At 42.7% G+C, this 27,552-nt stretch overlaps 1 protein-coding gene across 2 annotated transcripts in view; it reads right to left on the bottom strand.

Annotated features, from left to right (window-relative positions):
* LOC139371386 (ATP-binding cassette, sub-family A (ABC1), member 7) overlaps positions 1-27,552 on the bottom strand; it is a 49,582-nt gene that overhangs the window by 7,868 nt on the left and 14,162 nt on the right. Inside the window, exons 14-40 of one of the 2 annotated variants that reach the window (XM_071111798.1) lie at positions 26,655-26,831; positions 26,233-26,455; positions 18,792-19,013; positions 18,151-18,355; positions 17,790-17,903; positions 17,528-17,699; positions 16,986-17,117; positions 15,936-16,075; positions 15,626-15,763; positions 15,201-15,421; positions 14,763-14,820; positions 14,292-14,494; positions 11,103-11,229; positions 10,941-10,964; positions 10,645-10,790; positions 10,381-10,505; positions 9,382-9,474; positions 8,755-8,947; positions 8,409-8,503; positions 8,266-8,304; positions 7,977-8,082; positions 7,809-7,883; positions 7,533-7,702; positions 7,055-7,232; positions 6,287-6,402; positions 5,855-5,999; positions 5,448-5,571 (exon numbers count right to left, since the gene is read on the bottom strand). In XM_071111798.1, the coding sequence (XP_070967899.1) occupies positions 5,448-5,571; positions 5,855-5,999; positions 6,287-6,402; positions 7,055-7,232; positions 7,533-7,702; positions 7,809-7,883; positions 7,977-8,082; positions 8,266-8,304; positions 8,409-8,503; positions 8,755-8,947; positions 9,382-9,474; positions 10,381-10,505; positions 10,645-10,790; positions 10,941-10,964; positions 11,103-11,229; positions 14,292-14,494; positions 14,763-14,820; positions 15,201-15,421; positions 15,626-15,763; positions 15,936-16,075; positions 16,986-17,117; positions 17,528-17,699; positions 17,790-17,903; positions 18,151-18,355; positions 18,792-19,013; positions 26,233-26,455; positions 26,655-26,831 (3,761 nt within the window). The remainder of the gene's footprint in view (positions 1-5,447; positions 5,572-5,854; positions 6,000-6,286; positions 6,403-7,054; positions 7,233-7,532; positions 7,703-7,808; positions 7,884-7,976; positions 8,083-8,265; positions 8,305-8,408; positions 8,504-8,754; positions 8,948-9,381; positions 9,475-10,380; positions 10,506-10,644; positions 10,791-10,940; positions 10,965-11,102; positions 11,230-14,291; positions 14,495-14,762; positions 14,821-15,200; positions 15,422-15,625; positions 15,764-15,935; positions 16,076-16,985; positions 17,118-17,527; positions 17,700-17,789; positions 17,904-18,150; positions 18,356-18,791; positions 19,014-26,232; positions 26,456-26,654; positions 26,832-27,552) is intronic. The other variant, XM_071111881.1, reaches the window with a different exon arrangement.

Below are 27,552 nucleotides of genomic sequence, written 5' to 3'. Positions count from 1 at the left end.
TATCGGAGGACGCATGACTTTCAACCTTCGTCTCTCCCGAGCTCGTACGGGAGTTGTAGCGATGAGACAAGATAGTAGCTACTACAACAATTGGATACCACGAAATTGGGGAGAAAAAGGGGTAAAAATTCAAAAACAAAACAAAAAAAAAAAGTTCTTTACTGACCATACATTTCACTTGTCTGACCGCTTGCATGATGACGAGTTTCTCACATGACTGGCCTATCTGGGGATGTTTTTTATTGCCTGAATGATCTGAATCTAGGATTACAGGGACTCTTTTTTTGTGTGCAAATGAACTCAAGCTTGCGGACAATGTCAAATGTGATATAGCGAAGCGAGTTGGGTGTGCAATTACTCAGGTACTTTCCCGAAACAGATGACAAACAACTGGATTCGTTATCCATTTCATGCCCTGCCTCCAGTCCACTTACTGATATCTGAACAAGAGAGCCTCGTCGAAATGGCAACAAGCTGTTCTGTGAAAACTGAATTTAATCAGAAGCCACTGCAAAATTTCTGGATTGGGCTGCGCTCAGAGTATCCTGGCTTGGCAAATTGTGCTGTTAAGACACTGATGCCCTTTGCAACCACGTACCTATGTGAGAGTGGATTCTCGGCCCTCACTAGCATGACAACTAAATACAGGCACAGACTGTGTGGAAAATTATTTAAGACAGACTCTCTCCAATACTACCCAACATTGCAGAGTTATGTGCATCATTTCAAGCACACCCTTCTCATTAACCTGTGGGGAGTTATTCACAATTTTCAATGAACAAATAAGGTTTTATATGTAAGATGGTTAAATAAAGAGCAAAATGATTGATTATTATTATATTCTTATTTGTGCCCTGGTCCTATAAGAGCTCTTTGTCACTTCCCACGAGCCGGGTTGTGACAAAAACCTCACACTTATTATGTTTAATAAAAGTATCGTATAGTGTGTGTGTGGCAGGCTTACAATGATGGCAAAAAACATTTGAGAGTGCGCTGACCATGGTGCTAGAGGGGAGGGGGTACGCAGCTGGAGGTTGAATGTTTTAAGGGGTACGGGACTATACAATGTACCTCAATCACTCCCAAACACATTGAAGATTATTTTATAATTTGAAAAAAGCTGAATTGAACTAAAATCAGCCCTACTGAATCTCAAGGACTCCATCTCTAATTATGAAATCCCAATTGTTTCCCATTTAAAATATTTATGAGTATATATAAATAAAAATAGAAAAACCCTTGAATGAGTAGTTGTGTCCGAACTTTTGACTGGTAATGTATTTCCTTCTTTAGATAAAACCATTGCCAAAAACTTTAACAGAGCGCTCAATTCAATTCAACTTCAGTAGATAGAATAATATCCCAGTTGCTTTAACCGACAGAATATCTATTGTCAAAATGAATATATTGCCACGGCTGAATTTCTGTTGTTCAGTGCTTCCCATGGCTCCCCATTCTGGTTATTTGGATAAAATTCATAGTGCGGCTTCAACATTTATAGTGCCTTCAGAAAGTATTCAGACCCCTTGACTTTTTCCACATTTTGTTAGCCTTATTCTAAAATTAATAAAATATATTTTTTCTCTCATCAATCTACACACAATATCCCATAACGACAAAGCAAAAACAGGTTTTTAGTACAGGTTTTTATACTTGGGGGAGTTTCTCCAATTCTTCTCTGCAGATCCTCAAGCTCTGTCAGGTTGGATGGGGAGCGTTGCTGCACAGCTATTTTCAGGTCTCTCCAGAGATGTTAGATCGGGTTCAAGTCAGGGCTCTGGCTGTGCCACTCAAGGACATTCAGAGACTTGTCCCGAAGCCACTCCTGCGTTGTCTTGGCTGTGTGCTTAGGGTCGTTGTCCTGTTGGAAGGTGAACCTTTGCCCCAGTCTGAGGTCCTGAGCAGGTTTTCATCAAGGATTTCTCTGTACTTTGCTCTGTTCATCTTTGCCTCGATCCTGACTAGTCTCCCAGTCCCGGTCTCTGAAAATTATACCCACAGCATGATGCTGCCACCACCATGCTTCACCGTAATGATGGTGCCAGGTTTCCTCCAGACTTGACATTTGACATTCTGGGCAAAGCGTTCAATCTTGGTTTCATCAGACCAGAGAATCTTCTTTCTCAAGTCTTTAGGAGTGGCTTCTGTCTGGCCACTCTACTATAAAGACCTGATTGGTGGAGTGCTGCAGAGATGGTTGTCATTCTGGAAGGTTATACCATCTCCACAGAGGAACTCTAGAGCTCTGTCAGAGTGACCATCAGGTTTTTGGTCACCTCCCTGACCAAAGCCCTTCTCCCCTGATTGCTCAGTTTGGCCTGGTGGCTAGCTCCAAGAAGAGTCTTGGTGGTTCCAAACTTCTTCCATTGAAGAATGGAGGCCACTGTGTTCTAGGGGACATTCAATGCTGCAGACATTTTTTGGTACACTTCCCCAGATCTGTGCCTCGACCGAATGTTGCCTTGGAGCTCTATGGACAATTCCTTCGATCTCATGGCTTCGTTTTTGCTCTGACATGTACTGTCAACTGTGGTACCTTATATAGACATTTGTGTGCCTTTCCAAATCATGTCCAAGCAATTGAATTTACCACAGGTGGACTCCAATTAATTTGTTGAAACATCTCAAGGATGATCAATGGAAAAAGGATGCACCTGAGCTTAATTTCGAGACTCATAGCAAAGGGTCTGAATACTTATGTAAATAAGGCATTTATTTTTAATACATTTGCAAACATTTCTAAAAACCTTTTTTTCGCTTTGTCATTATGGGGTATTTTTTTATTTAATCAATTTTAGAATAAGGATGTGCCGTGGTGCTGCTCCAGTTTCAACTGCTCTGCCTGAGGCTATGGAACCCTAACCTGTTCACCGGATGTGCTACCTGTCTCAGACCTGCTACCTGTCTCAGACCTGCTGTTTTCAACTCTCTACAGACAGCAGGAGCGGTAGAGATACTCTGAATTATTGGCTATGAAAAGCCAACTGACATTTACTCCTGAGGTGCCGACCTGTTGCACCCTCGACAACCACTGTGATTATTATTATTTGACCCTGCTGGTCATCTATGAACATCTTGGCCATGTTCTGTTATAATCTCCACCCGCCACAGCCAGAAGAGGACTGGCCACCCCTCATAGCCTGGTTCCTCTCTAGGTTTCGTCCTAGGTTCTGGCCTTTCTAAGGAGTTTTTCCTAGCCACCGTGCTTCTACACCTGCATTGCTTGCTGTTTGGGGTTTTAGGCTGGGTTTCTGTACAGCACTTTGTGACATCAGCTGACGAATTTGATTGATACTGTAACAAAATGTGGAAAAAGTCAAGGGGTCTAAATACTTTCCGAAGGCACTGTATATGGCAAGTTAACTTTCTATGGCTGCAGGGGCAGTATTGAGTAGCTTGGATGAAAAGGTGCCCATATCAAACGGCCTGCTCCTCAGTCATAGTTGCTAATATTTGCATATTATTATAAGTATTGGATAGAAAACACTGAAGTTTCTAAAACTGTTTGAATGATGTCTGTGAGTATAGCAGAACTCATATTGGCAGGCAAAATCCTGAGGTGAAATCAAAACAGGAAGTCAGAAATCTGAGCTTGTATGTATTCACCAGAGTCCCCAATGAAATCCCCTTGAGATATGAATGATGTTGCACTGCATAGGGGTTCCACTAGATGTCAACCATCAATATAAATTATAATGAGGTTTCTATGTTGTTGTGGGAGTGAATGAGAGCAAAATATATCAGCTGTCCATCAAGCAGCCATTTTGTGATTGCGCTTTTTCCTCATGGTACCCACTTGCGTTCCATGGCTCACAAAGACTAGAAGGAATACTCCAGGTTGGAACTTTATTGAAGCTATATATTAAAAACATCCTAATGATTGATTCTGTACTTAGTTTGAAATGTTTCTTCGACCGGTAATATCACTTTTTGAAGTTTTTGTCCGATATAACGCTGACCAGAATTAGCGTTTGGACATGTATACCAAACGCTCTAACAAAAGAAGGTATTTGGACATAAATAACGGACATTTTCGAACAAAACAAACATTTATTGTGGACCTGGAATTCCTGGAGTGCTTTCTGATGTAGATCAAAGGTAAGGGAATATTTATCATGTCATTTCTTGTTTATGTTGACGCCATCTTTGCGGCTGTGGTGTTTTTAAATTGAGCTCTGTCTCAGATTATTGCATGTATTTATTTTTCTGTAAAGTTTTTTTGAAATCTGACACAGCGGTTGCATTAAGGAGAGGTATATCTACAATTCCATGTGTATAACTATATTATCATCTACATTTATGATGAGTATTTCTGTTGAATGATGTGGCTATGCAAAATCACTTGATGTTTTTGGAACTGGTGAATCTAACGCACCATTGAAAACTCAGATTATTTTTATATAAATATGAACTTTATCAAACAAAACATGCATGTATTGTGGAACATGAAGTCCTATGAGTGTCATCTGATGAAGATAATTCAAGGTTAGTGATTAATTTTATATTTATTTCTGGTTTGTGTGAAGGTTATATTTAGCTGGAAAATGGCTGTGCTTATTGTGGTTTGGTGGAGACCTAACAATCGTTTGTAGTGCTTTCGCTGAAAAGCCTATTTGAAATCAGACACTTTGGTGGGATTAACAATGAAAATGGGGCGGTAGCCTAGTGGTTAGAGCGTTGGACTAGTAACTGGAAGGTTGCAAGTTCAAACCCCCAAGCTGACAAGGTACAAATCTGTCGTTCTGCCCCTGAACAGGCAGTTAAACCACTGTTCTTAGGCCGTCATTGAAAATAAGAATTTGTTCTTAACGGACTTGCCTAGTTAAATAAAGGTAAAATAAAAAAATAGATTTAAAATGATATAAAACACATTTTAGGAATTGTAATTATGAGATTTCTGTGGTTTGAATTTTGGCGCCCTCTATTTTCACTGGTAGTTGTCATATCGATCCAGGTATCGGAATTCTAGCCATAACAGGTTAAACAATCTTGGAAAAAGGGAAGGACGTAAGAGAACTATCCGTACCAAACTTTAAATGGTATTTCCAGCTATGATGGCCTACGGAGTCCCTTGGAAAACCCAACTACTGAACCATCCAATGATGTGATTTATAAATAAATTATTTTGAAAGGACTGATCTCTATAATATATAAACTACTTTTGGAACGCTCATATTATGAGACAGCCATTAAAAAAGTATGGTCCACAGATCTAATTGAATCTGAACAACCCTGTAACTGGAACAGAATATGGAAAAATATGACCTTGGCATTCCTTAATCCGAACCATCAATTTATACATTTTAAGTTTGTTCAGGCTATTTAACACCAAGGAAACATTTTACGATGAAATGGAGAATGTGGACTGTTTTTTTGTACCTGTAGTCCCTCCCTCTTGGAAAAAATACTAAACTAAATAAAAAGTTGGCCACAATAAAATATTATACCCAGTCTCTGGAAAGCGTCCAACATAGCCTGGTTCTTAGCCATGTCGATGAGGCCTCGACCCAGACAGAAGTGGGGGAAGATCAGGAAGACTTTCTTTAGGATCTTGTTGATATCGTTCAAGTGCTGAAAAGCAGACAGACGAGTTAATGTCTGAATACCATAGTAAAAGAACATTCAAATCTGATTTGTTAATCTGCAGCCATGTTTGCTAGTTACACTGGCAAACATTTTGCAATTGTAGTGGTGCAAGCAATTTGAAAAAACAACATTTAAAGTAGTACACTGTTGTACCATGTAACCAGACACCCTCAGCTGACCTAGTGTTGGTTGTAAATCTAAATATCAGCAGAGCCCTGAGACTAATCAGTAGCCCTGATATAATATCATAGTCAAGTGCATGACCCACCTGATCTACGAACAGCTCCAAGACAAAGGTGGCTATGCTGCCGTTGATGCCGATGAAGAGGTTGATTGAGGTGAGGACAACATAAGCAGTGCTGGGGACACTGAACAGGAAGGAGGCTGGATACATGAGAGGAGTGATAGACCAGCTGAAATGGAGGATAGAGAAATTCTAATCAGTAAGAAGGAATTTGTTTCGCAATGCACCATGAACTTTGCTAAGAACAACTCTGACATTCTTTAAAGGAGACCTCAGCTATTGAAATAAAATAAACAATGATATGACCACTCAAGCAAACATACTGTTGTAGTGATGTTTGAAAAGATCATTTTGAATTTGTATAATTGTTTATTACTGAATGTAATAAAGTGCACATACAACATCATTAGTTATGAGTGCAATGATAACAAAGCCACACGTGTCCATGGCCCTTACCCATAAAGCAAGAGCAACAGGACCAGAGCAGGGAGGTTGGTTTCAGACACATAGGACTGTTGCTGGAAGCAAATGAAGATGAGGACCACCATAGTGGCCGGGACTGTATAGTTCAGCTGGAAGAAAGTAGAAGGCCAGTTAAGTACAATTCAATAGAGATGAGACTTATCCCCTGGGTCCAGTTTTTCAAAAGTTATCTATCAGGGATTTCACATATCGGATATGATTAAATGCATAGAAATATAATGAATAGAACAAGTCAAGTCAATGATTCGGCCATTCTATTTCTATGCATTTAATCCAATCCGATAGGCCAAATCCAGATCGATAACTTTTTTAAAATTGTGCCCTGGAGTTACAGTACATGCCACTGAATGATAGAGAGCCACAAGGTTTGAAAGGAGATGTTTTACGGTCAACATTATCAGGCTTCTGAAACATAGACAATACATGCCTACATTCATTCCCCTTATGTCTCTTTTTCATCGGTTATATTATTCACAAGTTATTTATCTTGCATGTATTGTTTTCTATGGTTAGGTATTAGTGCAGTTGGAGCTAGAAACACAAGCATTTGGCTACACCTGCGATAACATCTGCAAAATGTGTACACAACCAATAAAATTGTATTTGATATGATTTGATATAAAGTTGATATTTGAGCCAAAACTAAAGGTAACTAGTGAATAAGGCTCTGGAGTGTACATTTTATATTAGTGCTAACAAAACAGGTATCAGTTAAGCCTATCAGGATGGTAGGAGACTAACCATGTCCCAGGTGAAGTTAGCCAGCCAGTAGAGAATGGGCCGGACTCCGCTGACAAACTGAAGGTGCTTGGCTTTGCTGACCCTCTCCTCGATGAGAAACAGCACAAAGCTGGCCGGCACAAAGGACATGGAGAAGATCACACAGATGGACACCAGAACATCTACTGAGGTGGTCATCCTGAAAACAGAGAGACAATGAGTATGGTAAGCACAATTTATTCTGTATTTTGTTGACAGAAATGATTAGTCACTTAAGGCCAGTGTGGTATCATGTTTTCCTACCTATCGCATTTTCATACTAACAGTACTCAACCTGCTCTGTACAGTACAATTATTGTCTAATAGTGCTTACAACAAGCAATTCCAAAAAGAGGGATTTGATTCACTCCAACACACTAAGCTTAGGCTTAATCAACAAGGAGACTTATTGGTGTGAATTGAATAGGAAACTAGAGAGAAAGAGAGACAGAGAGCTTACATGGCAATTTCAGTGAGCTGTTCCTTGGTGAGGTTGAGAGGGTGGTTGTAGGCGGTTATGCCATACTTCATTCGCTCTGGCCCTGGGGGCAGGCTGGCACGGAGCAGGCCATTGTTCATGACATTGACAAACGATGCCATGGCGTGCCAACCCTTGTTGTTATACCACACCTAGCAGGGGTGGTAGAGCTTAGGTAACAGTGAAACAAAACACACAGATGCACATGCATACACACACCCACAGGTGTTCGCACACACTCATCCTTTGACCTCTCACCTTAACATTGTTCTGACTATTCAGTCCACCCAGAAACTCTGGTAGGCGACCCAGGAGCTGATCCAATGAGCTATTCTGTGAGAAAGAGAGAACCAGACATTAAATAGAGGCAACAAAGAAACTAAGAGGAAACCTGACGTTGAGGGTGTAAAAGATTTCAACTCCTACCTGTGCCACTTTGTAACGTGACCGTATAGACATGACTGAGTCCTCCATTTGGTAGGCCTGTGGGACAGCCTGAGTACCTCTGCCCCCCAGAGAGAAGCCCCCATATCTATAACAGAAACAGACATCACATTTACTTCAGAGTAGATGGACTGTAATGTATTAGTAATCTCTCTTGGACAGCATCTGACCAAATTATGCAAGATTTTAGTTCTGGGTTAACCGAGATTAGGGCTGTAGACAAGTGATGTCTATGATTTTACATGGTGAGTAAGTATCCCACTCCACTTACCTGAATTCGTTGATCCACTTCTTAGTGGCTGAAGTTAGACTGAAAGCGTAAGAAGAAATTAATTTGTAAGGTGGAAAAACACAGATTTAATCACAGTAATACTTTCCAACAAAGATAATAATCAAGCGAGTGGTGTAAGAGACCTTTTCTTCATTATCTGAGGGTAAGTCTTGACCAGGTAGTCCGAGATATTGCGGCCGGTCATATTCTGCAGGATATCCCCTGTCAATCTCTGGACCTGTGGAACATAGAAACAAGTTCCAGTACACACAACAGTATGTGGACATTTAGGTATCGGATATATATTTAGGCAGGTAGCTAAGTCATTGAGAACAAATTCTCATATTTTAATGAAAGTCTGTCATAGGAGATTAGTTACAGTACCATTATTTATGCAATGTTTAACCACTGAGAACAAAGTAGCCGTATATATAATGCAATGTTTAACTATAAAGAAGAATAAAGTAAACGTAGTTATGAGGTATTGACCTGTGGAGGGGGGATGCCTCCGGCTCCTTCAGGGCAGTCTGGTAGCATCCTGCGGACCTCCTCAGAGCTGCACTCACAGTCAGGAGATGGCTTGTCTGCAGTCCAGTTGCCCCTGTTGAAGAGCTGCCAGGTGGAGTAGAGAATCTGGGGCCTCATGAACATGCCTTCCTCCTCCTGCAAACACTGAGGATCCCTGCAGGGGATACATCCTAGCGTGAACATGCAAAATACGCCACGACACCCAATTGAGGAAACATAGGCCCAACTTAAATCTCTTATGTTCATGCTAATATGCACTGTCCCTCCACAAGTGTCCTTGGGAAAAGTCAATAGCACTAAGTCACAAGTCATGTGGGGAACCTGGTGAATGACAGGTCCATAATAGAATGAACCCTCCTAAAAACACACCTGTACGCGCAAACGAACTGAGAATACATTGAGACAACAGAAAAAACCTTGTTGGTAATGCCGATAATGAACATAGTGGTTTACACTTTAAAATGATAACACATAGGAAGGTGTCCGCTTTCCTTTGTGGTTGCAGCTGGACTAGCCAGGTAACACAGTGTTGTGTTTCTACAGTACGTGTTGCTTTAGTAGAGGAGAAAACCGAGGAGAAGGACTTACGTGCTGTTTTCCATGCACTTGGTTCCAAATCCAGGCCGGTCCAGAAGGGCATCCAGCAGATTCTGAATGGCAGGATCCCCAGGGGCATCGTTGCTGGAAAGAGGACACCACAGATAAGGTTCAATACAAACAAAGAAAAATAGGAAGACAAAGCAGAATCTGGCAACATGGGAACAACTGACTCCTTGAAGCTCCAGTCCAAACATTTATTAGAATGTTAATCTGATAATTGCCATTCAAGACTACAGATGTAGGATCTTAATCTGATCACCTTGTTGCAGGAGAACTAAAACTTGTAGTATATTTGGAGGTTAAAAAAGGCTTCTGTGGCCTCCAGGGTGGCGCAGTGGTCTAGGGTACTGCATCGCAGTGCTAGCTGTGCCACCAGAGACTCTGGGTTCGAGCCCAGGCTCTGTCGCAGCCGGCCGCGACCGGGAGGTCCATGGGGTGACGCACAATTGGCCTAGCGTCGTCCGGGTTAGGGAGGGTTTGGTCGGTAGGGATATCCTTGTCTCATCGCGCACTACCGACTCCTGTGGTAGGCCGGGCGCAGTGCACGCTAACCAAGGTTGCCAGGTGCACAGTGTTTCCTCCGACACATTGGTGCGGCTGGCTTCCGGGTTGGATGCGCACTGTGTAAAGAAGCCCGGGTTGGTTGGGTTGTGTTTCGAAGGACGCATGGCTTTCAACCTTCGTCTCTACCGAGCCCGTACGGGAGTTGTAGCGATGAGACAAGATAGTAACTACTAACAATTGGATACCACGAAATTCGGGAGAAACGGGGGTCAAATTAAAAAAAATGAAGAAAAAAAAGGCTTCTGTAGTTTGTCATTTTTAGACTTGATTTTCCCTTACGAAAAATGTATTAACCCCTACAAAAATGTCCATTAATTATAATTCACATTTCCTGTTGCTGCAGGATTATTTTCCTGCTGTAGAAAACTGGCTCACATTAAGATCCTACATCTGTACTTGAAATCAATAGATGTATGTCTTTACCTGAAGAAGGTGTACTGTTCCCCGTACATCCAGGGCTGTAGCTGGAGCGAGGGGTACTTTCCGAACGGAGGGACGATGAGGCTGAAAAGGAGAGCGATCAACACAAACACAGCAGGCAGCACGATCTGAAACACAAGGACATGGTGTCACAATAGCCTGTCATTGGTCTCTCTTCATTGTATCACATGCTTGTATTTTAGTTAATATCGGACCTTTTATTTGATAAGGACAACTGATTGAGAAGTCAAGTTTATGAGTCTGCACCTGAGCGAAGAAGCCCCTGCGACTGCGGAGGGCATACAGCCACCTCTTGATGAAGAGAGCACGGAGCTGCTGCCACGTCAAACCCCAACCGGTCAGAGGGACACCGCCATGGTCATCCCCACTCAGCAGGTCTGTCTCCTGGGGCTCTGTGTGCAGGAAAGGCCAAAGCATGGTGGAGAGAAAGAAACATTGTTCATTGAGCCAAACGACTCTTATTCCAACTGCTGCAGTTAAGGTTAGGGGTAGAGAGCTGAGCTTCTGAAAAAAGGAAGTTAAAGGCCCAGTACTGTAGGTACCTTGCTTGCGAAGCCGTTTTCTTCCTGGCAGCAGTGCAAAGAAAGAGTCAGAAAGGAGGACAGACCATGTTAAATAACAACACAGGAAGACTGTGTTTCTAGGCGTGTTTCTATGTGTGTGTGTGTGTGTGTGTGTGTGATTATGTTTTCCCTTGTGTTTACCTGGATCATCAAATGGCTCTCCAGACAAGCCCTGTCCTTGACCCTGCCCATGGGGTGTGTCAGCTTGTCCTGGGCTGTCCTCTGGGTCCACGTCCACCCCTGTCTCCTCAGCCACTCTCAGAAAGATCTACAGGAACAGATGACATTGTTAAACATCTTCTGCCTTGTGTGTTGGAATCAAGTAGATAAATGTCATGTTTCAATTAAGCAATAAGGCCCGAGGGGGTGTGGTATATGGCCAATATATTACGGCTAAGGGCTGTCCTTATGAACGACGCAACGTTTTTTGGCCATATACCACAAACCCAGAGGTTGGGGCCACAGTGGCTCCTGACCCTTCCCGTCTCAGCCTCCAGTATTTATGCTGCAGTAGTTTGTGTCGGGGGGCTAGGGTCAGTTTGTTATATCTGGAATACTTCTCCTGTCTTATCCGGTGTCCTGTGTGAATTTAAGTATGCTCTCTCTAATTCTCTCTTTCTCTCTCTCTGAGGACCTGAGCCCTAGGACCATGCCCCAGGACTACCTGGCATGATGACTCCTTGCTGTCCCCAGTCCACCTGGTCGTGCTGCTGCTCCAGTTTCAACTGTTCTGCCTGCGGCTATGGAATCCGGACCTGTTCACCGGACGTGCTACCTGTCCCAGACCTATTATTTGACCATGCTGGTCATTTATGAACATTTGAACATCTTGGCCATGTTCTGTTATAATCTCCACCCGGCACAGCCAGAAAAGGACTGGCCACCCCTCATAGCCTGGTTCCTCTCTAGGTTTCTTCCTAGGTTTTGGCCTTTCTAGGGAGTTTTTCCTAGCCAACGTGCTTAAACACCTGCATTGCTTGCTGTTTGGGGTTTTAGGCTGGGTTTCTGTACAGCACTTTGAGGTATCAGCTGATGTACGAAGGGCTATATAAATACATTTGATTTGAGGTGCCTTATTAGTATTATAAACTGGTGACCAATGTAATTAGAGCAGTAAAAATAAATGTTTTGTCATACCCGTGGTATACAGTCTGATACACCACGGCTGTCAGCCAATCATCATTCAGGGCTCACAGTTTATAATAACTAATAGAGAACTCAAAACTCTAACACAAAAATGCAAAACTCTGGGGAGAGAAAGAATCTGCTTGGAGCCAACCTACTAACTTATCAAACGGGATCTTTTCTGGTAATCGTGGTAAGCTGGCAGCCTAAGCACATTACCGTGACAGTAACTCCGCAAATATACTATTCCGGGTAAACCCTGCTTAATCTAGTTAAAGCTGAGTTTTAACTGTCCACAAGAGGTTCAATGGACGGCTTGGAAATACAGGTCAGTTTAGTGCAGTCATGACTATATTTAGGATGAGCTTCATGTAACTTTGGCCTGTTACACGCTAGTGTCTACGTAATATAGTGCTTAGAGAAACTTCTGACGCAAAGCCTCTTTAAGCCCTAAATGTGTGTGAGAGAGACTGTGTGTATGCCAATGTGTGTGTGTTATCTGTGTGCTAATGCGTGTGTGTGTGTGTGTGTGTGAGAGAGTGTGTGAGAATGTGTGAGAGAGAGAGAGAGAGAGAGAGAGAGTAGCCCATTACGAGCAAGCATGCTGACCTCATGGCCTCTTGGCCAGCATGGGCTCCGGTCCAGCCCCCCCCCCCCCAGCTGTGCCTTTTGTAGTGTGTGTGTGTGTGTGTGTGTGTGTGTGTTTATATATACAGTGCATTCGGAAAGTATGGAATTAAAAAGTCAGTTACAGCCTTATTCTAAAATTGATTAAATTCAATTTTTCCCCAGCAATCTACACACAATACATTTTTGCAAATGTATTAAAATTAAAAACATAAATACCTTATTTACATAGGTATACAGATCCTTCACTATGAGACTCGAAATTGAGCTCAGGTGCATCCTGTTTCAATTGATCATCCTTGAGATGTTTCTACAACTTGATTGGAGTCCACCTGTATTCAAATCAATTGATTGGATTTGGAAAGGCCCAAACACCTGTCTATATAAGGTCCCACAGTTGACAGTGCAGGCTGAGCAAAAACAAGCCAAGCGTAGAGCTCCAAGACAAAAAAACAAGCCAAGCGTAGAGCTCCAAGACAAGCGTAGAGCTCCAAGACAGGATTGTGTCGAGGCACAGATCTGGGGAAGGTGCCAAAAAATGTCTGCAGCTTTGAAGGTCCCCAAGAACACAGTGGCCTCAATCACTCTTAAATGGAAGAAGTTTGGAACCACCAAGGCTCTTCCTAGAGCTGGCTGCCCGGCCAAATTGAGCAAACGGGGGAGGAGTGCCTTGGTCAGGGAGGTGACCAAGAACACGATGGTCACTCTGACAAGAGCTCTAGAGTTCTTCTGTGGAGATGGGAGAACCTTCCAGAAGGACAACCATCTCTGTAGTATGCCACCAATCAGGTCTTTATGGTAGAATGGCCATACGGAAGCACCTCCTCAGTAAAAGGCACCTAAAGGACTCTCAAACCATGAAAAACAAGATTCTCTGGTCTGATGAAATCAAGATTGAACTCTTTGGCCTGAACGAATGGCGTTGGCAGCATCATGCTGGGGTGATGTTTTTCAGCGACAGGGACTGGGAGACTAGTCAGGATCGAGTGAAGATGAATGGAGGAAAGTACAGAGAGATCCTTGATGAAAACCTGTTCCAGAGCGCTCAGGACCTCAGACTGGGGCAAATGTTCACCTTCCAACAGGACAAGGACACTAAGCACACAGACAAGACAACGTAGGAAAGGCTTCGGGACAAGTCTCTGAATGTCCTTGAGTGGTGATCTAACATCTCTGGAGAGACCTGAAAATACCAGTGCAGCAACGCTCCCCATCCAACCTGACAGAACTTGAGAGGATCTACAGAGAATAATTAGAGAAACTCCCCAAATATAGGTGTGCCAAACTTGTAACGTCATACCCAAGAAGACTCAAGGCTGTAATAACTGCCAAAGGTGCTTCAACAAAGTACTGAGTAAAGGGTCTGAATACTTATGTAAATGTGATTTCATTATATTTTTTTATTTTTTATTTTTAAAGATTTCTATGCTTGTCATTATAGGCTATTGTGTGTAGGGATTTTTTTTTTTACATCGATTTTAGAGTAAGGCTGTAATGTAAAAAATGTGGAAAAAGTCAAGGGGTCTGAATACTTTCCAAATGCACTGCATATGTGTATGTGTGTCTCCTTTTCCTCACCTCCTCCAGGGTGGTGTCAGACAGGCCGTAGCTGGTGATGCCCAGATCAGCCTGCCTCCTGTCAAGCTCTGTGAGGAAGATGGCCAGACTGCTGTCCTCTGCCGACTTCTGGGGCAGGTTGATGACCGCCTCACGGCCCACGTCCTCCACCAGCCGCGCCCCGGGGATGTGACGCTGCGCCAGGGTCAACAGGGCAGCCAGGTCTGCGGGGGAGAGGGAGCAGGGGCAGGAGGGAGAATGATAATTATTCTGAGGTTTGAAACTTCACTGTCCGGAAACATGCCCTAACCCCACACTAGATACTTGTGTAGACCTATCTGATGGGGGGGTAGAGGCTCGTCTTTGGGTTAGCAATGGACGAACAGAACAGCCAAGCGAATGGTTGTTTTTTTCAGGTGTCTGCAATAATGGCGAGCTGTCAACACACAGCTAGCAGGATGTCACTTAGTGACTTTGGGTTGGAGACCCTACCTGAGCCACTAACATCACTGCCCAGACCTGTGTCGTCACTCATGGAGGAGTCACTGTCCTGAAATACAGAGGGAGAGCCAATCAGCAAAGGGGTCATAGTTCAGTGATAAAAATAATGACCTTTAGCATCCCACAGTATACATTGCCCTATTGCGAGTCTACAATAACCTCCTCATCTCCTCTCTGAAGTAAATGAGTAAAGGTGAGCCACTTTTGACTATTAAGATGCACTGGTAAAATGGTCTTCAGGGCCCATATTCACAAAGTGTCTCAGCGTTAGAGTGCAGATGTAGAATTAGTTTGGTCTTTTAGATCTTAATTATGAGGACAGGGGGACCTGTTCCTAGATCAGAAATCCTATTCTGAGACGCTTTGTGAATAAGCACAACGTATTCCTGAGAAAATCTCATGTGCATGGGTATACAATCTCTCACTCACCTTTGTGGCAAGGGGCAGTTTGGTAGCGCTGGCACTACTGGGGGTTCGAGTATCCAGTCCCTCCTTCTTGACGACGGTGAGGTAGTAGCCCGTCCCCAGCTTGGCCTTGAGGAAGAGGGGGGAGCCGCAGCAGCACAGCTTCCCTTGGGAGATGATGGCTATGCGGTCTCCGAGAAGGTCAGCCTCATCCATGTAGTGGGTGGAGAGGATGATGGTGCGATCTGATGGAGAGAGAAGGAAAAGGAGAAAAAGAGAGCGAAAATATCTAGTAGATAAAATATATAATTCAATTGAATACTTTCACCTGAATTGACATGAAATGATAAACTCCGCCACCAAGTTAGACCAGGGATTTCTGGAAATCCTGGGAATTTTGGCAAAGTTCACGGAAAATGTTGCAACCCTTGACACAGTTCAGGGCTAACCTTTGCGGTACTTGAGCAGCAGGTCCCAAATGCCTCGACGGGAGTAGGGGTCCACCCCAGCTGTGGGCTCATCCAGGACCACAACCTTCGAACCCCCCACAAATGCTATGGCCACCGACAGCTTCCTCTGCATACCACCTGAGAGTAGAGGCAGAGACCGAGGGCAAGCGAGAAAGACAGACAGAGAGACAGAGAGTATGGTATTATACAGTATATGTAGTGGCTGTTGAAGGATATATTATATTGTATAGTATACAGCTGAAGGCCATATTTGTATTGGATGTTGAGTAGTAGAGGGAGGGAGCCATACCAGACAGGTTCCTGGTCTGTTCGTGGCGTTTGTGCAGCAGGCCCACATCCTCCAGGAGAGTGTCCAACTCCTTCCTCACCTCATCGCCTGATAGGCCCTTCAGACGACCATAGAACCACACATGCTCCTCTACGGTCAGACTATACAAGAATAACAAGGTTAAAGTCAGAGGGCTGATTAAGTAACATCAAACTCTTTTACATGTACAGTGGGTAAATGTTTTAAGGTGGAACCTGAGGGGCAAGAGATTAAGTGAATGGGACCTTTCGTTATCTTGATTCCCTCTAGTGATTATTCATCTTTGTCACTGTTATATCAGTTAAATAAATCTGCAATATGCAGAAATTGCTCCGTTTTTTCCTGATTTCTAAAATTCGAATAGTCCGCCCTAATTTCAATTTATGTGACAAAACAATAATCACTGGACAATCTAAACCTCTGAAATATATTTTCAATAACCAAACTTATTGTATTTTCAGCTGGTGTACAAAACAAAGCAAAAGACGCAAAAACTAAACGTAAGAACGGGAAGCATAGAAATAACACACATAGAACATATCTACTGATTCTTAGACTTTCTTTCAATGAGAATTACAGATCTATAACTCACATTACTCAACATGTCCAAAAAGTTAAATATTGCAGCTTTAACATTACCAATGAATTCATTTATGTTGGAAGATCGAAAACAAGCACCACATGGTGTGCACTACAATATAATGAAATAGGATAAATTACTTAATGACATGTATTCATGAGATATAGAGTAGAAATATTATCGAAAAGGGGATAACTAGTCAGTTGTACAACTGAATGCCTTCAACTGAAATGTGTCTTCCACATTTAACCCAACCCCTCTGAATCATAGAGGTGCGGGGGGCTGTCTTAATCGAAATCCACATCTTCAGCGCCCGGGGAACAGTGGGTTAACTGCTCGCTCGGGGGGAGAACGACAGATTTTTAACTTGTCAACTCGGGGATTCGATCCAGCAACCTTTCGGTTACAGGCCCAACGCTCTAACCACAAGGCTACCTGCAGCAGGGGCTTACATGTCAAAAAGGACATTGTGCTGAGGACACACTCCCAAGGTCTTCCTGATGATGTCCATGTCAGTTCGGATGTCCATGCCCTTAATGTACACAGTCCCAGCCGTGGGGGGAAATAGACCCGTCAGGATAGACCTGTCAATGGAAATGAACTGCGTATTATGCATTATAACCAGTGGAGGGTAAACACATGTAAACAACACTTACCCACCTTTTGCTGAAAAATGCATTGAAAGTATAGAAATTACTCACCACGAACGGCAGAGTTTACCCATTTATTCTTTAACTACTACGATTATAAGTTAGAACCCTACATTAGAGCTTCAAAGCACATTCATAAGCAATACATAAGCAGTACAATGGCCCTCGATTAGGGCGACAGTATGTACCACATTCATAAGCAATACAAAACACCTACTGTACAAGCACCACATTCATTTCTATGTGTCTAATGTAGGTGCAGGTTTACATGGTGGTGTTGGCTGTTGTACTTCATTTTAAAACATTCTATATTGATTCAATGGTTCTTAAAGCACAGCCCTTACATGGTGGTTGTTTTGCCAGCACCGTTGTGCCCAAGGAAAGAGGTGATCTGCCCTTCATAGAACTTGAGATTGAGGTGGTTGACCGCCAGCTTGGCACCTTGTTTGTAGATTTTGACCAGGTTGCGGATGGCCACACCGAGTATGAGGTGAGAGGGGTCGGCTTCGATGCGATCTGAGACGGGTACAGAGAGGGAACCTCAAGACCATAAAACGGTGTCTGTTTTTTTACATCATATGTAGTGTGTGTGTGTGTTTTTCTTACCTCCTCCCTGTCCTCTGGGAGCCGGAGGGATGGGCATGCCGGCCTCTAGAGGAATTCCTCCCCAATAGTTCAAACTGAACACGAAGTTCCATAGCCTGGGGACCCCATATTCACCTGGACAAAAGATCCCAACAACATGTGTTTAGTCATACCAGTATAAGTGCAGTTTTACTATCTGCAAAGGTGCACTGGCATTACATTTTATAATGAACATATAACTGCATTTTAATATGAACTTCTATACAAAATGGCATGAAACCATAGAGCAGTTAGATAAAAATAACTTAAACCATTAATTTTCTTACCTGGGAAAACAGTTTCAACGTACCATACCTGGCAAAACAGCTTGAATGTACCTTACCTGGGAAAACAGCTTCAATGTACCAGGTGGCCAGAGCGTAGATACATGCATCGATATGCAACATGATTATGGAAGTGGTGAAATTGTAGGTGTCTCCCTCCATGGGGCTGGAGTGCAGGTTGAACCACTGGATGCCCACTCCTTGTTCCTCGTACTGGGAGAAATACTCACAGCCAAAGCCAAAGGCCACAGGAGAAAACAGGCTCTGTTGGGAGAGATGAGAATCTCAATGGATACTGTAGTACTACCAGATTGGATGGGTTCATTTCATATATTTATACAGGTGATACCATTGAGATTCCAAACCTCATTCAAAAGAGTGACTTATCAGCAGCACGTAATGGGTTTAATACAGTACCATAATCATTCTTCCTTATAAACAAAAAACGACTCACGCAAACCTTAACAAAACACAACAAAGAGAATTTGTAACATGATGACTCACTGCTAGGACACGGTGTGTGGTGGTGAGAATGTGTATTATAAGGACTCACTGCTAGAACACAGTGTGTGGTGGTGAGAATGTGTATTATAAGGACTCACTGCTAGAACACGGTGTGTGGTGGTGAGAATGTGTATTATAAAGACTCACTGCTAGGACACGGTGTGTGGTGGTGAGAATGTGTATTATAAAGACTCACTGCTAGGACACGGTGTGTGGTGGTGAGGTGGTCTCTCCAGGCCACACACAGCACATAGGGCAGGTAGAGGGCGAAGTAGATGAGGCCTCCGCAGGCGGCTGCCAGGTTGGCCCGGGAGAAGAAGGTGCTGATGAGGAAACACTGCATGATGGTGGCCGTAGCGAAGGCCGTCAGGAAGAAGAACACCACAGCCGGGTTGCTGTAGGGCAGGATGTCCCCCCACTGGAGGAAGAGAACAACACAATACAGGAATAGATGAGGAGGGTGAGACAACAGTGACACACCTCTGTGATGTTTAATTGTCTTAGGGACACACTAAGATATAGTACTAATGCAATGCCTCAAAACTATACAGAGTGCTGTAATGAACCCAGTCATTAATCCAGGGCATTATTCTAGGACAACTGCATAGCTGTGATGTGAATACTTTTCAGTCCTGCCAAAAGACTGCGGATACAAAATGGCTTGATAATTCGCTTGATAGCATCTAAAGCAAAAAAACAAGCTGTGCATGGTCCCGGGCAAAATAAACAAGTGACTAAATTATCAACACAAGGCTATCGCTGGTTGAAAACTGTTTTCTGCCCCTCCCAAAATATAGAATTTGTATATAATTGGGACTTTCTGGGACTCACCCACAAACAAGACCAACCCTGGCCTGTTGAGGAGTGTCGGACTCCATCCTAGCTGGAAGGGTGCTCTCATCTTATCTACGAACAGACAGGGCTCTAACTCCTCTAGCTCCACAATGAAATAGCCAGCCTGCCAGCATAGTGGAGTCTGCCACTAGCACAGTCAGTGTAGTCAGCTCAGCTATCCCAAATGAGACTGTGTCTATGCCTCGATCTAGGTTGGGCAAAACTAAACATGGTGGTGTTTGCCTTAGCAATCTCACTGGAATAAAGACCTCATCCATTCCTGCCATTATTGAAAGAGATTGTGATGTCTCACATCTCAAAATAGGGCTACTTAATATTAGATCCCTCACTTCCAAGGCAGTTATAGTCAATGAACTAATCACTGATCATAATCTTGATGTGATTGGCCTGAAACATGGCTTAAGCCTGATTAATTTACTGTGTTAAATGAGGCCTCACCTCCTGGTTACACTAGTGACCATATCCCCTGTGCATCCCGCAAAGGCGAAGGTGTTGCTAACATTTACGATTGAAATGTTCTATTTACCAAAAAAAACTGACGTATTCGTCTTTTGAGCTTCTAGTCATGAAATCTATGCAGCCGACTCAATCACTTTTTATAGGTACTGTTTACAGGCCTCCTGGTTCATATACAGCGTTCCTCACTGAGTTCCCTGAATTCCTATCGGACCTTGTAGTCATGGCAGATAATATTCCCATTTTTGGTGACTTTAATATTCACATGGAAAAGTCCACAGACCCACTCCAAAAGGCTTTTGGAGCCATCATCGATTCAGGGGGTTTTGTCCAACATGTCTCCAGACCTACTCACTGCCACAGTCATACTTTGGACCTAGTTTTGTCCCGTGGAATAAATGTTGTGGGTCTTAATGTTTTTCCTCATAATCCTGGACTATCGGACCACCATTTTATTATGTTTGCAATTGCAACAAATAATCTGCTCAGACTCCAACCAAGGATCATCAAATTCTTGGACAACCCAAAGATTCCTAGATGCCCTTCCAGACTCCCTCCACCTACCCAAATGACATCAGAGTACAACAATCAGTTAACCTCTTGCACTTCAGTATTGTGATTAAAAATCCTATCAAAATGCTTGGCACACAGAATTAAAAAAGTATTGTCAGATATTATTCATCCTAATCAGACAGGTTTTTTACATGGACGATACATTGGAGATAATATAAGACAAGTACTGGAAACAATAGAACACTTTGAAATATCGGGGACACCAGGCCTGGTTTTCATAGCTGATTTTGAAAAGGCTTTTGATAAAGTATGACTGGAGTTTATATATAAATGCCTAGAATATTTCAATTTTGGGGAATCTCTTATAAAATGGGTTAAGGTTATGTATAGTAACCCTAGGTGTAAAATAATAAATAATGGCTACATCTCAGAAAGTAAACTATCTAGAGGAGTAAAACAAGGTTGTCCACTATCGGCATATCTATTTATTATTGCCATCGAAATGTTAGCTGCAAAGATTAGATCAAGCAATAATATTAAGGGATTAGAAATCCGTGGCCTAAAAACTAAGGTGTCATTGTACGCTGATGAGTCATGTTTTCTTTTAAAACCACAATTGGAGTCTCTCCACGGCCTCTTAGAGGATCTAGATACTTTTGCTATTCTCTCTGGATTAAAACCAAATTATGATAAATATTACGTATTGGATCACAAAAAAAAGCACATTTTACATTACCATGTAGTTTACCAATTAAATGGTCTGACGGAGATGTAGACATACTCGGTATACAAATCCCAAAGGAAAGAAATGATCTCACTCCAATACATTTTTATAGAAAGATAAGATCTTGCTACCATGGAAAGGAAAATACCTGTCTATTTGTGGAAAAATCACCCTGATTAACTCTTTAGTTATATCACAGTTTACCTATTTGCTTATGGTTTTGCCTACACCTAGTGACCTGCTTTTTAAATTATATGAACATAAAATATTCAATTTTATTTGGAACGGCAAACCAGATAAAATTAAAAGGGCCTATTTATATAACTAATATCGGTGGGCAGAAATTATTAAATATTAAAGCATTAGATCTCTCACTAAAGGCATCAGTCATAAAAAAGTTATACTTAAATCCAAACTGGTTCTCTAGTCAATTGGTACGAATGTGTCATCCTATATTCAGGAAGGGCCTTTTCCCCTTTATTCAGATTACACCTGCTCACTTTCGATTGTTTGAAAAGGAAATAATCTCCAAAATATCTTAAATTTTTTAAACAAGCCTTAGAAAGTTGGTTGCAATTTCAGTTTAATCCACCTGAAAGGATGGAACAAATAGTACAACAAATATTGTGGTTAAATTCAAATATACTAATTGATTTTAAAAAAATCTGTAATTATCGAATAAATTTTTAAAAAAGGTATACATTTAGTGAATGATATCATAAATAGGACTGGTGGAGTTATGTTGCACATGCAGCTAACACAGACATATGGAAATGTCTGCTCTACCCAAAATTACAACCAATTAATTGCAGCATTACCACAAAAATGGAAGAGGCAAGTAGAAGGGGAAAAAAGTAAGAAACTTGTATGTCGGCCCTGTATTAAAGAACAAATGGTTAAAGAAAAGTGTGATAAATAAAAACATATACCAATTTCATTTAAGAACCAAGAAAACTGACAGCTGTGCCATATAAATGGCAAAATAGTTGGGAAGAGATTGGCGATGTACCCATTCCATGGCACATGGTTTATGAATTGATACGCAAAACAACGCCCGATTCAAAACTTCACATTTTTCAATATAAATTGCTATACAAAATTCTTGCAACTAATAGAATGTTATATATGGGATACAATCTTCACAGCTCTGCAGATTCTGCTGTGAGGAGGCAGAGTCATTAGATCATTTAATTTGGTATTGTCCATATGTAACTCATTTTTGGTCACAGGTCCAGGAATGGCTGAAGAATTGCAACATTTGCCTAGAACTAACACTACAGATAACAATACTGGGTGATTTGAAAAGCCATAGTCAATCAATCAATAATATAATAATTATTTTAGCAAAATGTTTATTTTTAATTTACAATCTGTAGAAGCTATGAAAATAGGAAGGTTCAATTATTTTGTGAAGCATCACAGCACAGTTGAAAAATATATGGCAAGTAGAAATCCGAAATGGATGATGTTGAGAGACAGATGGGAGGGGTTGAGTGGAGCTGAAGGGTGGGACTAATAACAAGATAAACAATGTAAAACATACGGGATCTGTAAAATGTATATACAGTGCCTTGCGAAAGTATTCGGCCCCCTTCAACTTTGCGAACCTTTTGCCACATTTCAGGCTTCAAACATAAAGATTTAAAACTGCATTTGTTTGTGAAGAATCAACAACAAGTGGGACAATTATGAAGTGGAACCACATTTATTGGATATTTCAAACTTTTTGAACAAATCAAAAACTGAAAAATTGGGCGTGCAAAATTATTCAGCCCCTTTACTTTCAGTGCAGCAAACTCTCTCCAGAAGTTCAGTGAGGATCTCTGAATGATCCAATGTTGACCTAAATGACTAATGATGATAAATACAATCCACCTGTGTGTAATCAAGTCTCCGTATAAATGCACCTGCACTGTGATAGTCTCAGAGGTCCGTTAAAAGCGCAGAGAGCATCATGAAGAACAAGGAACACACCAGGCAGGTCCGAGATACTGTTGTGAAGAAGTTTAAAGCCGGATTTGGATACAAAAAGATTTCCCAAGCTTTAAACATCCCAAGGAGCACTGTGCAAGCGATAATATTGAAATGGAAGGAGTATCAGACCACTGCAAATCTACCAAGACCTGTCCGTCCCTCTAAACTTTCAGCTCATACAAGGAGAAGACTGATCAGAGCTGCAGCCAAGAGGCCCATGATCACTCTGGATGAACTGCAGAGATCTACAGCTGAGGTGGGAGACTCTGTCCATAGGACAACAATCAGTCGTATATTGCACAAATCTGGCCTTTATGGAAGAGTGGCAAGAAGAAAGCCATTTCTTAAAGATATCCATAAAAAGTGTTGTTTAAAGTTTGCCACAAGCCACCTGGGAGACACACCAAACATGTGGAAGAAGGTGCTCTGGTCAGAATTGAACTTTTTGGCAACAATGCAAAACGTTATGTTTGGCGTAAAAGCAACACAGCTCATCACCCTGAACACACCATCCCCACTGTCAAACATGGTGGCAGCATCATGGTTTGGGCCTGCTTTTCTTCAGCAGGGACAGGGAAGATGGTTAAAATTGATGGGAAGATGGATGGAGCCAAATACAGGACCATTCTGGAAGAAAACCTGATGAAGTCAGCAAAAGACCTGAGACTGGGACGGAGATTCGTCTTCCAACAAGACAATGATCCAAAACATAAAGCAAAATCTACAATGGAATGGTTCAAAAATAAACATATCCAAGTGTTAGAATGGCCAAGTCAAAGTCCAGACCTGAATCCAATCGAGAATCTGTGGAAAGAACTGAAAACTGCTGTTCACATATGCTCTCCATCCAACCTCACTGAGCTCGAGCTGTTTTGCAAGGAGGAATGGGAAAAAAATTCAGTCTCTCGATGTGAAAAACTGATAGAGACATACCCAAAGCGACTTACAGATGTAATCGCAGCAAAAGGTGGCGCTACAAAGTATTAACTTAAGGAGGCTGAATAATTTTGCACGCCCAATTTTTCCGTTTTTGATTTGTTCAAAAAGTTTGAAATATCCAATAAATGTCGTTCCACTTCATGATTGTGTCCCACTTGTTGTTGATTCTTCACAAAAAAATACAGTTTTATATCTTTATGTTTGAAGCCTGAAATGTGGCTAAAGGTCGCAAAGTTCAAGGGGGCCGAATACTTTCGCAAGGCACTGTATGTATGTATGTATATATATATATATATATATGCATGCGTGTATGGATATATATATTTACCCCAAAAATATGGGGGATTGGAAATGATGCAGACAATTACATTGGAAGCAACATTCTTTCCGCAATATTAAACTGATCCACCCTCTAAAGAAAAAAAAAACAGTTAACCACCTAACTGAGGAACTCAATTTAACCTTGCGCAATACCCTAGATGCAGTCGCACCCCTAAAAACAAAAAACATTTATCATAAGAAACTAGCTCCCTGGTAAACAGAAAATACCCGAGCTCTGAAGCAAGCTTCCAGATAATTGGAACGGAAATGGCGCTACGCAAAACTGGAAGTCTTCCGACTAGCTTGGAAAGACAGTACCGTGCAGTATCAAAGAGCCCTCACTGCTGCTCGATCATCCTATTTTTCCAACTTAATTGAGGAAAATAAGAACAATTCCCCCCAAAATGTTGATAATGTCGCAAAGCTAACTAAAAAACAGCATTGCCGAAGAGAGGATGGCTTTCACTTCAGCAGTGATAAATTCATGAACTTCTTTGACGAAAAGATCATCATTTACATCTGCGTATTCCTCCAAAGCTCAGCTGTCCTGAGTCTGCACAACTCTGCCAGGACCTAGGATCAAGAGAGACGCTCAAGTGTTTTAGTACTATATCTCTTGACACAATGATGAAAATAATCATGGCCTCTAAACCGTCAAGCTGCATACTGGACCCTATTCCTACTAAACTACTGAAGGAGCTGCTTCCTGTGCTTGGCCCTCCTATGTTGAACATAATGAACGGCTCTCTATCTACCGGATGTGTACCAAACTCACTAAAAGGTGGCAGTAATAAAGCCTCTCTTGAAAAAGCCAAACCTTGGCCCAGAAAATATAAAAAACTATCGGCCTATATCAAATCCCATTCCGCTCAAAAATGTTAGAAAAAGCTGTTGCGTAGCAACTCACTGCCTTCCTGAAAACAAACAATGTATACAAAACGCTTCAGTCTGGTTTTAGACCCCATCATAGCACTGAGACTGCACTTGTGAAGGTGGTAAATGACCTTTTAAGTCGAGGCTCTGCATCTGTCCTCGTGCTCCTAGACCTTAGTGCTGCTTTTGATACCATCGATCACCACATTCCTTTGGAGAGATTGGAAACCCAAATTGGTCTACATGGACAAGTTCTGGCCTGCTTTAGATCTTATCTGTCGGAAAGATAAGTTTGTCTCTGTGGATGGTTTGTCCTCTGACAAATCAACTGTAAATTTCCGTGTTCCTATCTGGAGTCTTTCTCCGGTCTTATCCAGTGTCCTGTGTGAATGCAAGTATGCTCTCTCTTTCTCGGAGGACCTGAGCTCTAGGACCATGCCTCAGGACTACCTGGCCTCCTTGCTGTCCCCAGTCCACCTGGCCGTGCTGCTGCTCCAGTTTCAACTGTTCCGCCTGCGGCTATGGAACCCTGACCTGTTCACCTACCTGTCTCAGACCTGCTGTTTTCAACTCTCTAGAGACAGCAGGAGCGGTAGAGATACTCTGAATGACCGGCTATGAAAAGCCAACTGACATTTACTCCTGAGGTGCTGACCTGTTGCACCCTCGACAACCACTGTGATTATTATTATTTAACCCTGCTGGTCATCTATGAACATTTGAACATCTTGGCCATGTTCTGTTATAATCTCCCCCCGGCACAGCCAGAAGAGGACTGGCCACCCCTCATAGCCTGGTTCCTCTAGGTTTCTTCCTAGGTTCTGGCCTTTCTAGGGAGTTTTTCCTAGTAACCGTGCTTCTACACCTGCATTGCTTGCTGTTTGGGGTTTTAGACTGGGTTTCTGTACAGCACTTTGTGACATCGGGTGATGTAAGAAGGGTTTTATAAATACATTTGATTGATTGATATTAGCCCACATGCCTTGAGCAGAGCAATGAGGAGGCCGGCGCTGACCAGGAAGGGCACCAGGCTGCTGATGAACCAGCTGACCCACAGCTGGCCTGTACCAAGCCCCATGATCCTCATGGTCTCCTTGAGCCGCGCCTCCTTTTCATACACCACGCCCTTGATGATCATGGCCACCGAGTAGATCCACGCCAGCGTCATGAACAGGGGCAGCGAGCGGTTCAGCACGCGTAGGAAACTGGAGGAGTATGAGTTAGTATGGGGTAGTATGGGTGGGTAATAGATAGTATGTGAAAATGTTTCATAGAGCATGAAAAAAAGTTAAGAGCGAGAGGAGGATAGGTGGGGGAAAAAAATTGATAAAGAGGTTGAGGTTTTTAAATCTCAAAATAATTTTCCAGAGACCCTACCCAAATATGACTTAAAGTTTTACTCACACGTCATCCACGTAGCAGGGGTAGGGCATCTGCTGGATGTAGAGGCCAGTGGACTGCTCCACACCACTCAGCACACGGGCCACAGCTCTCTCCACCAGGTCCTGTACGTACACAAAGCCACCCCAGATGTAGCGCATGTCACTGAAGGGGTCCGCTGCTGGGCCCGGGTCCCAGAACCTGGGGGGGTGGAAACATTCCCATGAACAATATATTGGTATTGTAATGCAGCAGCACCATGCTTGTATCTAAAGCAATAGTGGAAGTCTATCAGGTGATAATGTACCCACAATTATTTTAGGCAGGGGGCAACAGAGCTAGCCAGGGTTACCAGCCCTTGTTCTTTGTATCAGGAACTCAACTCAAAAGAAGTGGGCTAAAAGTCAGGTAAAAACTTTTAAAATCATCATCTGTGATGTACCGCGGACAAGTCACCAGGTGGAAACTCGTCGAGGCCTGGTGACAGATGGAGTCTACATCACGCGGCAGTGGCTTCCTTTGCTTGACGTGCCAGGTTTCGTGGTCAGACCAGGGTTGAGGTTTACACAGTATCAGCATGGATGAGTTCGTTCGGGCCAACACGCGCAACAGGACATTCAGGAACGAACGCTGGAAGAACAGCGTCTACAGAGTGTCTGCCTGCTGGAGGAAGTCAGGAAGCTGCGAGGAGAAACACAGACCGAATCTCATCCTAACCAGTTCTTAATCAAGCGGAGGATGACGATGTCGAGACCTACCTCTGCACGTTCGAACAGACAGCACTCCGGGATAGATGGCCCATGGCCCCGTTCCTGTCCGGAGACGCCCAAAAGTCGTATTATGACCTCAACACCGAACAGGCGGCTAACTATGACTGTCTCAAGAGTGAGGTACTCAGCCGCTACGGGTACAGCCTGGCACG

The sequence above is a fragment of the Oncorhynchus clarkii genome, chromosome 1 (assembly GCF_045791955.1).
Source record: "Oncorhynchus clarkii lewisi isolate Uvic-CL-2024 chromosome 1, UVic_Ocla_1.0, whole genome shotgun sequence".
NCBI lineage: Eukaryota > Metazoa > Chordata > Actinopteri > Salmoniformes > Salmonidae > Oncorhynchus > Oncorhynchus clarkii.
This window is presented reverse-complemented; position numbering and strand designations above follow the sequence as displayed.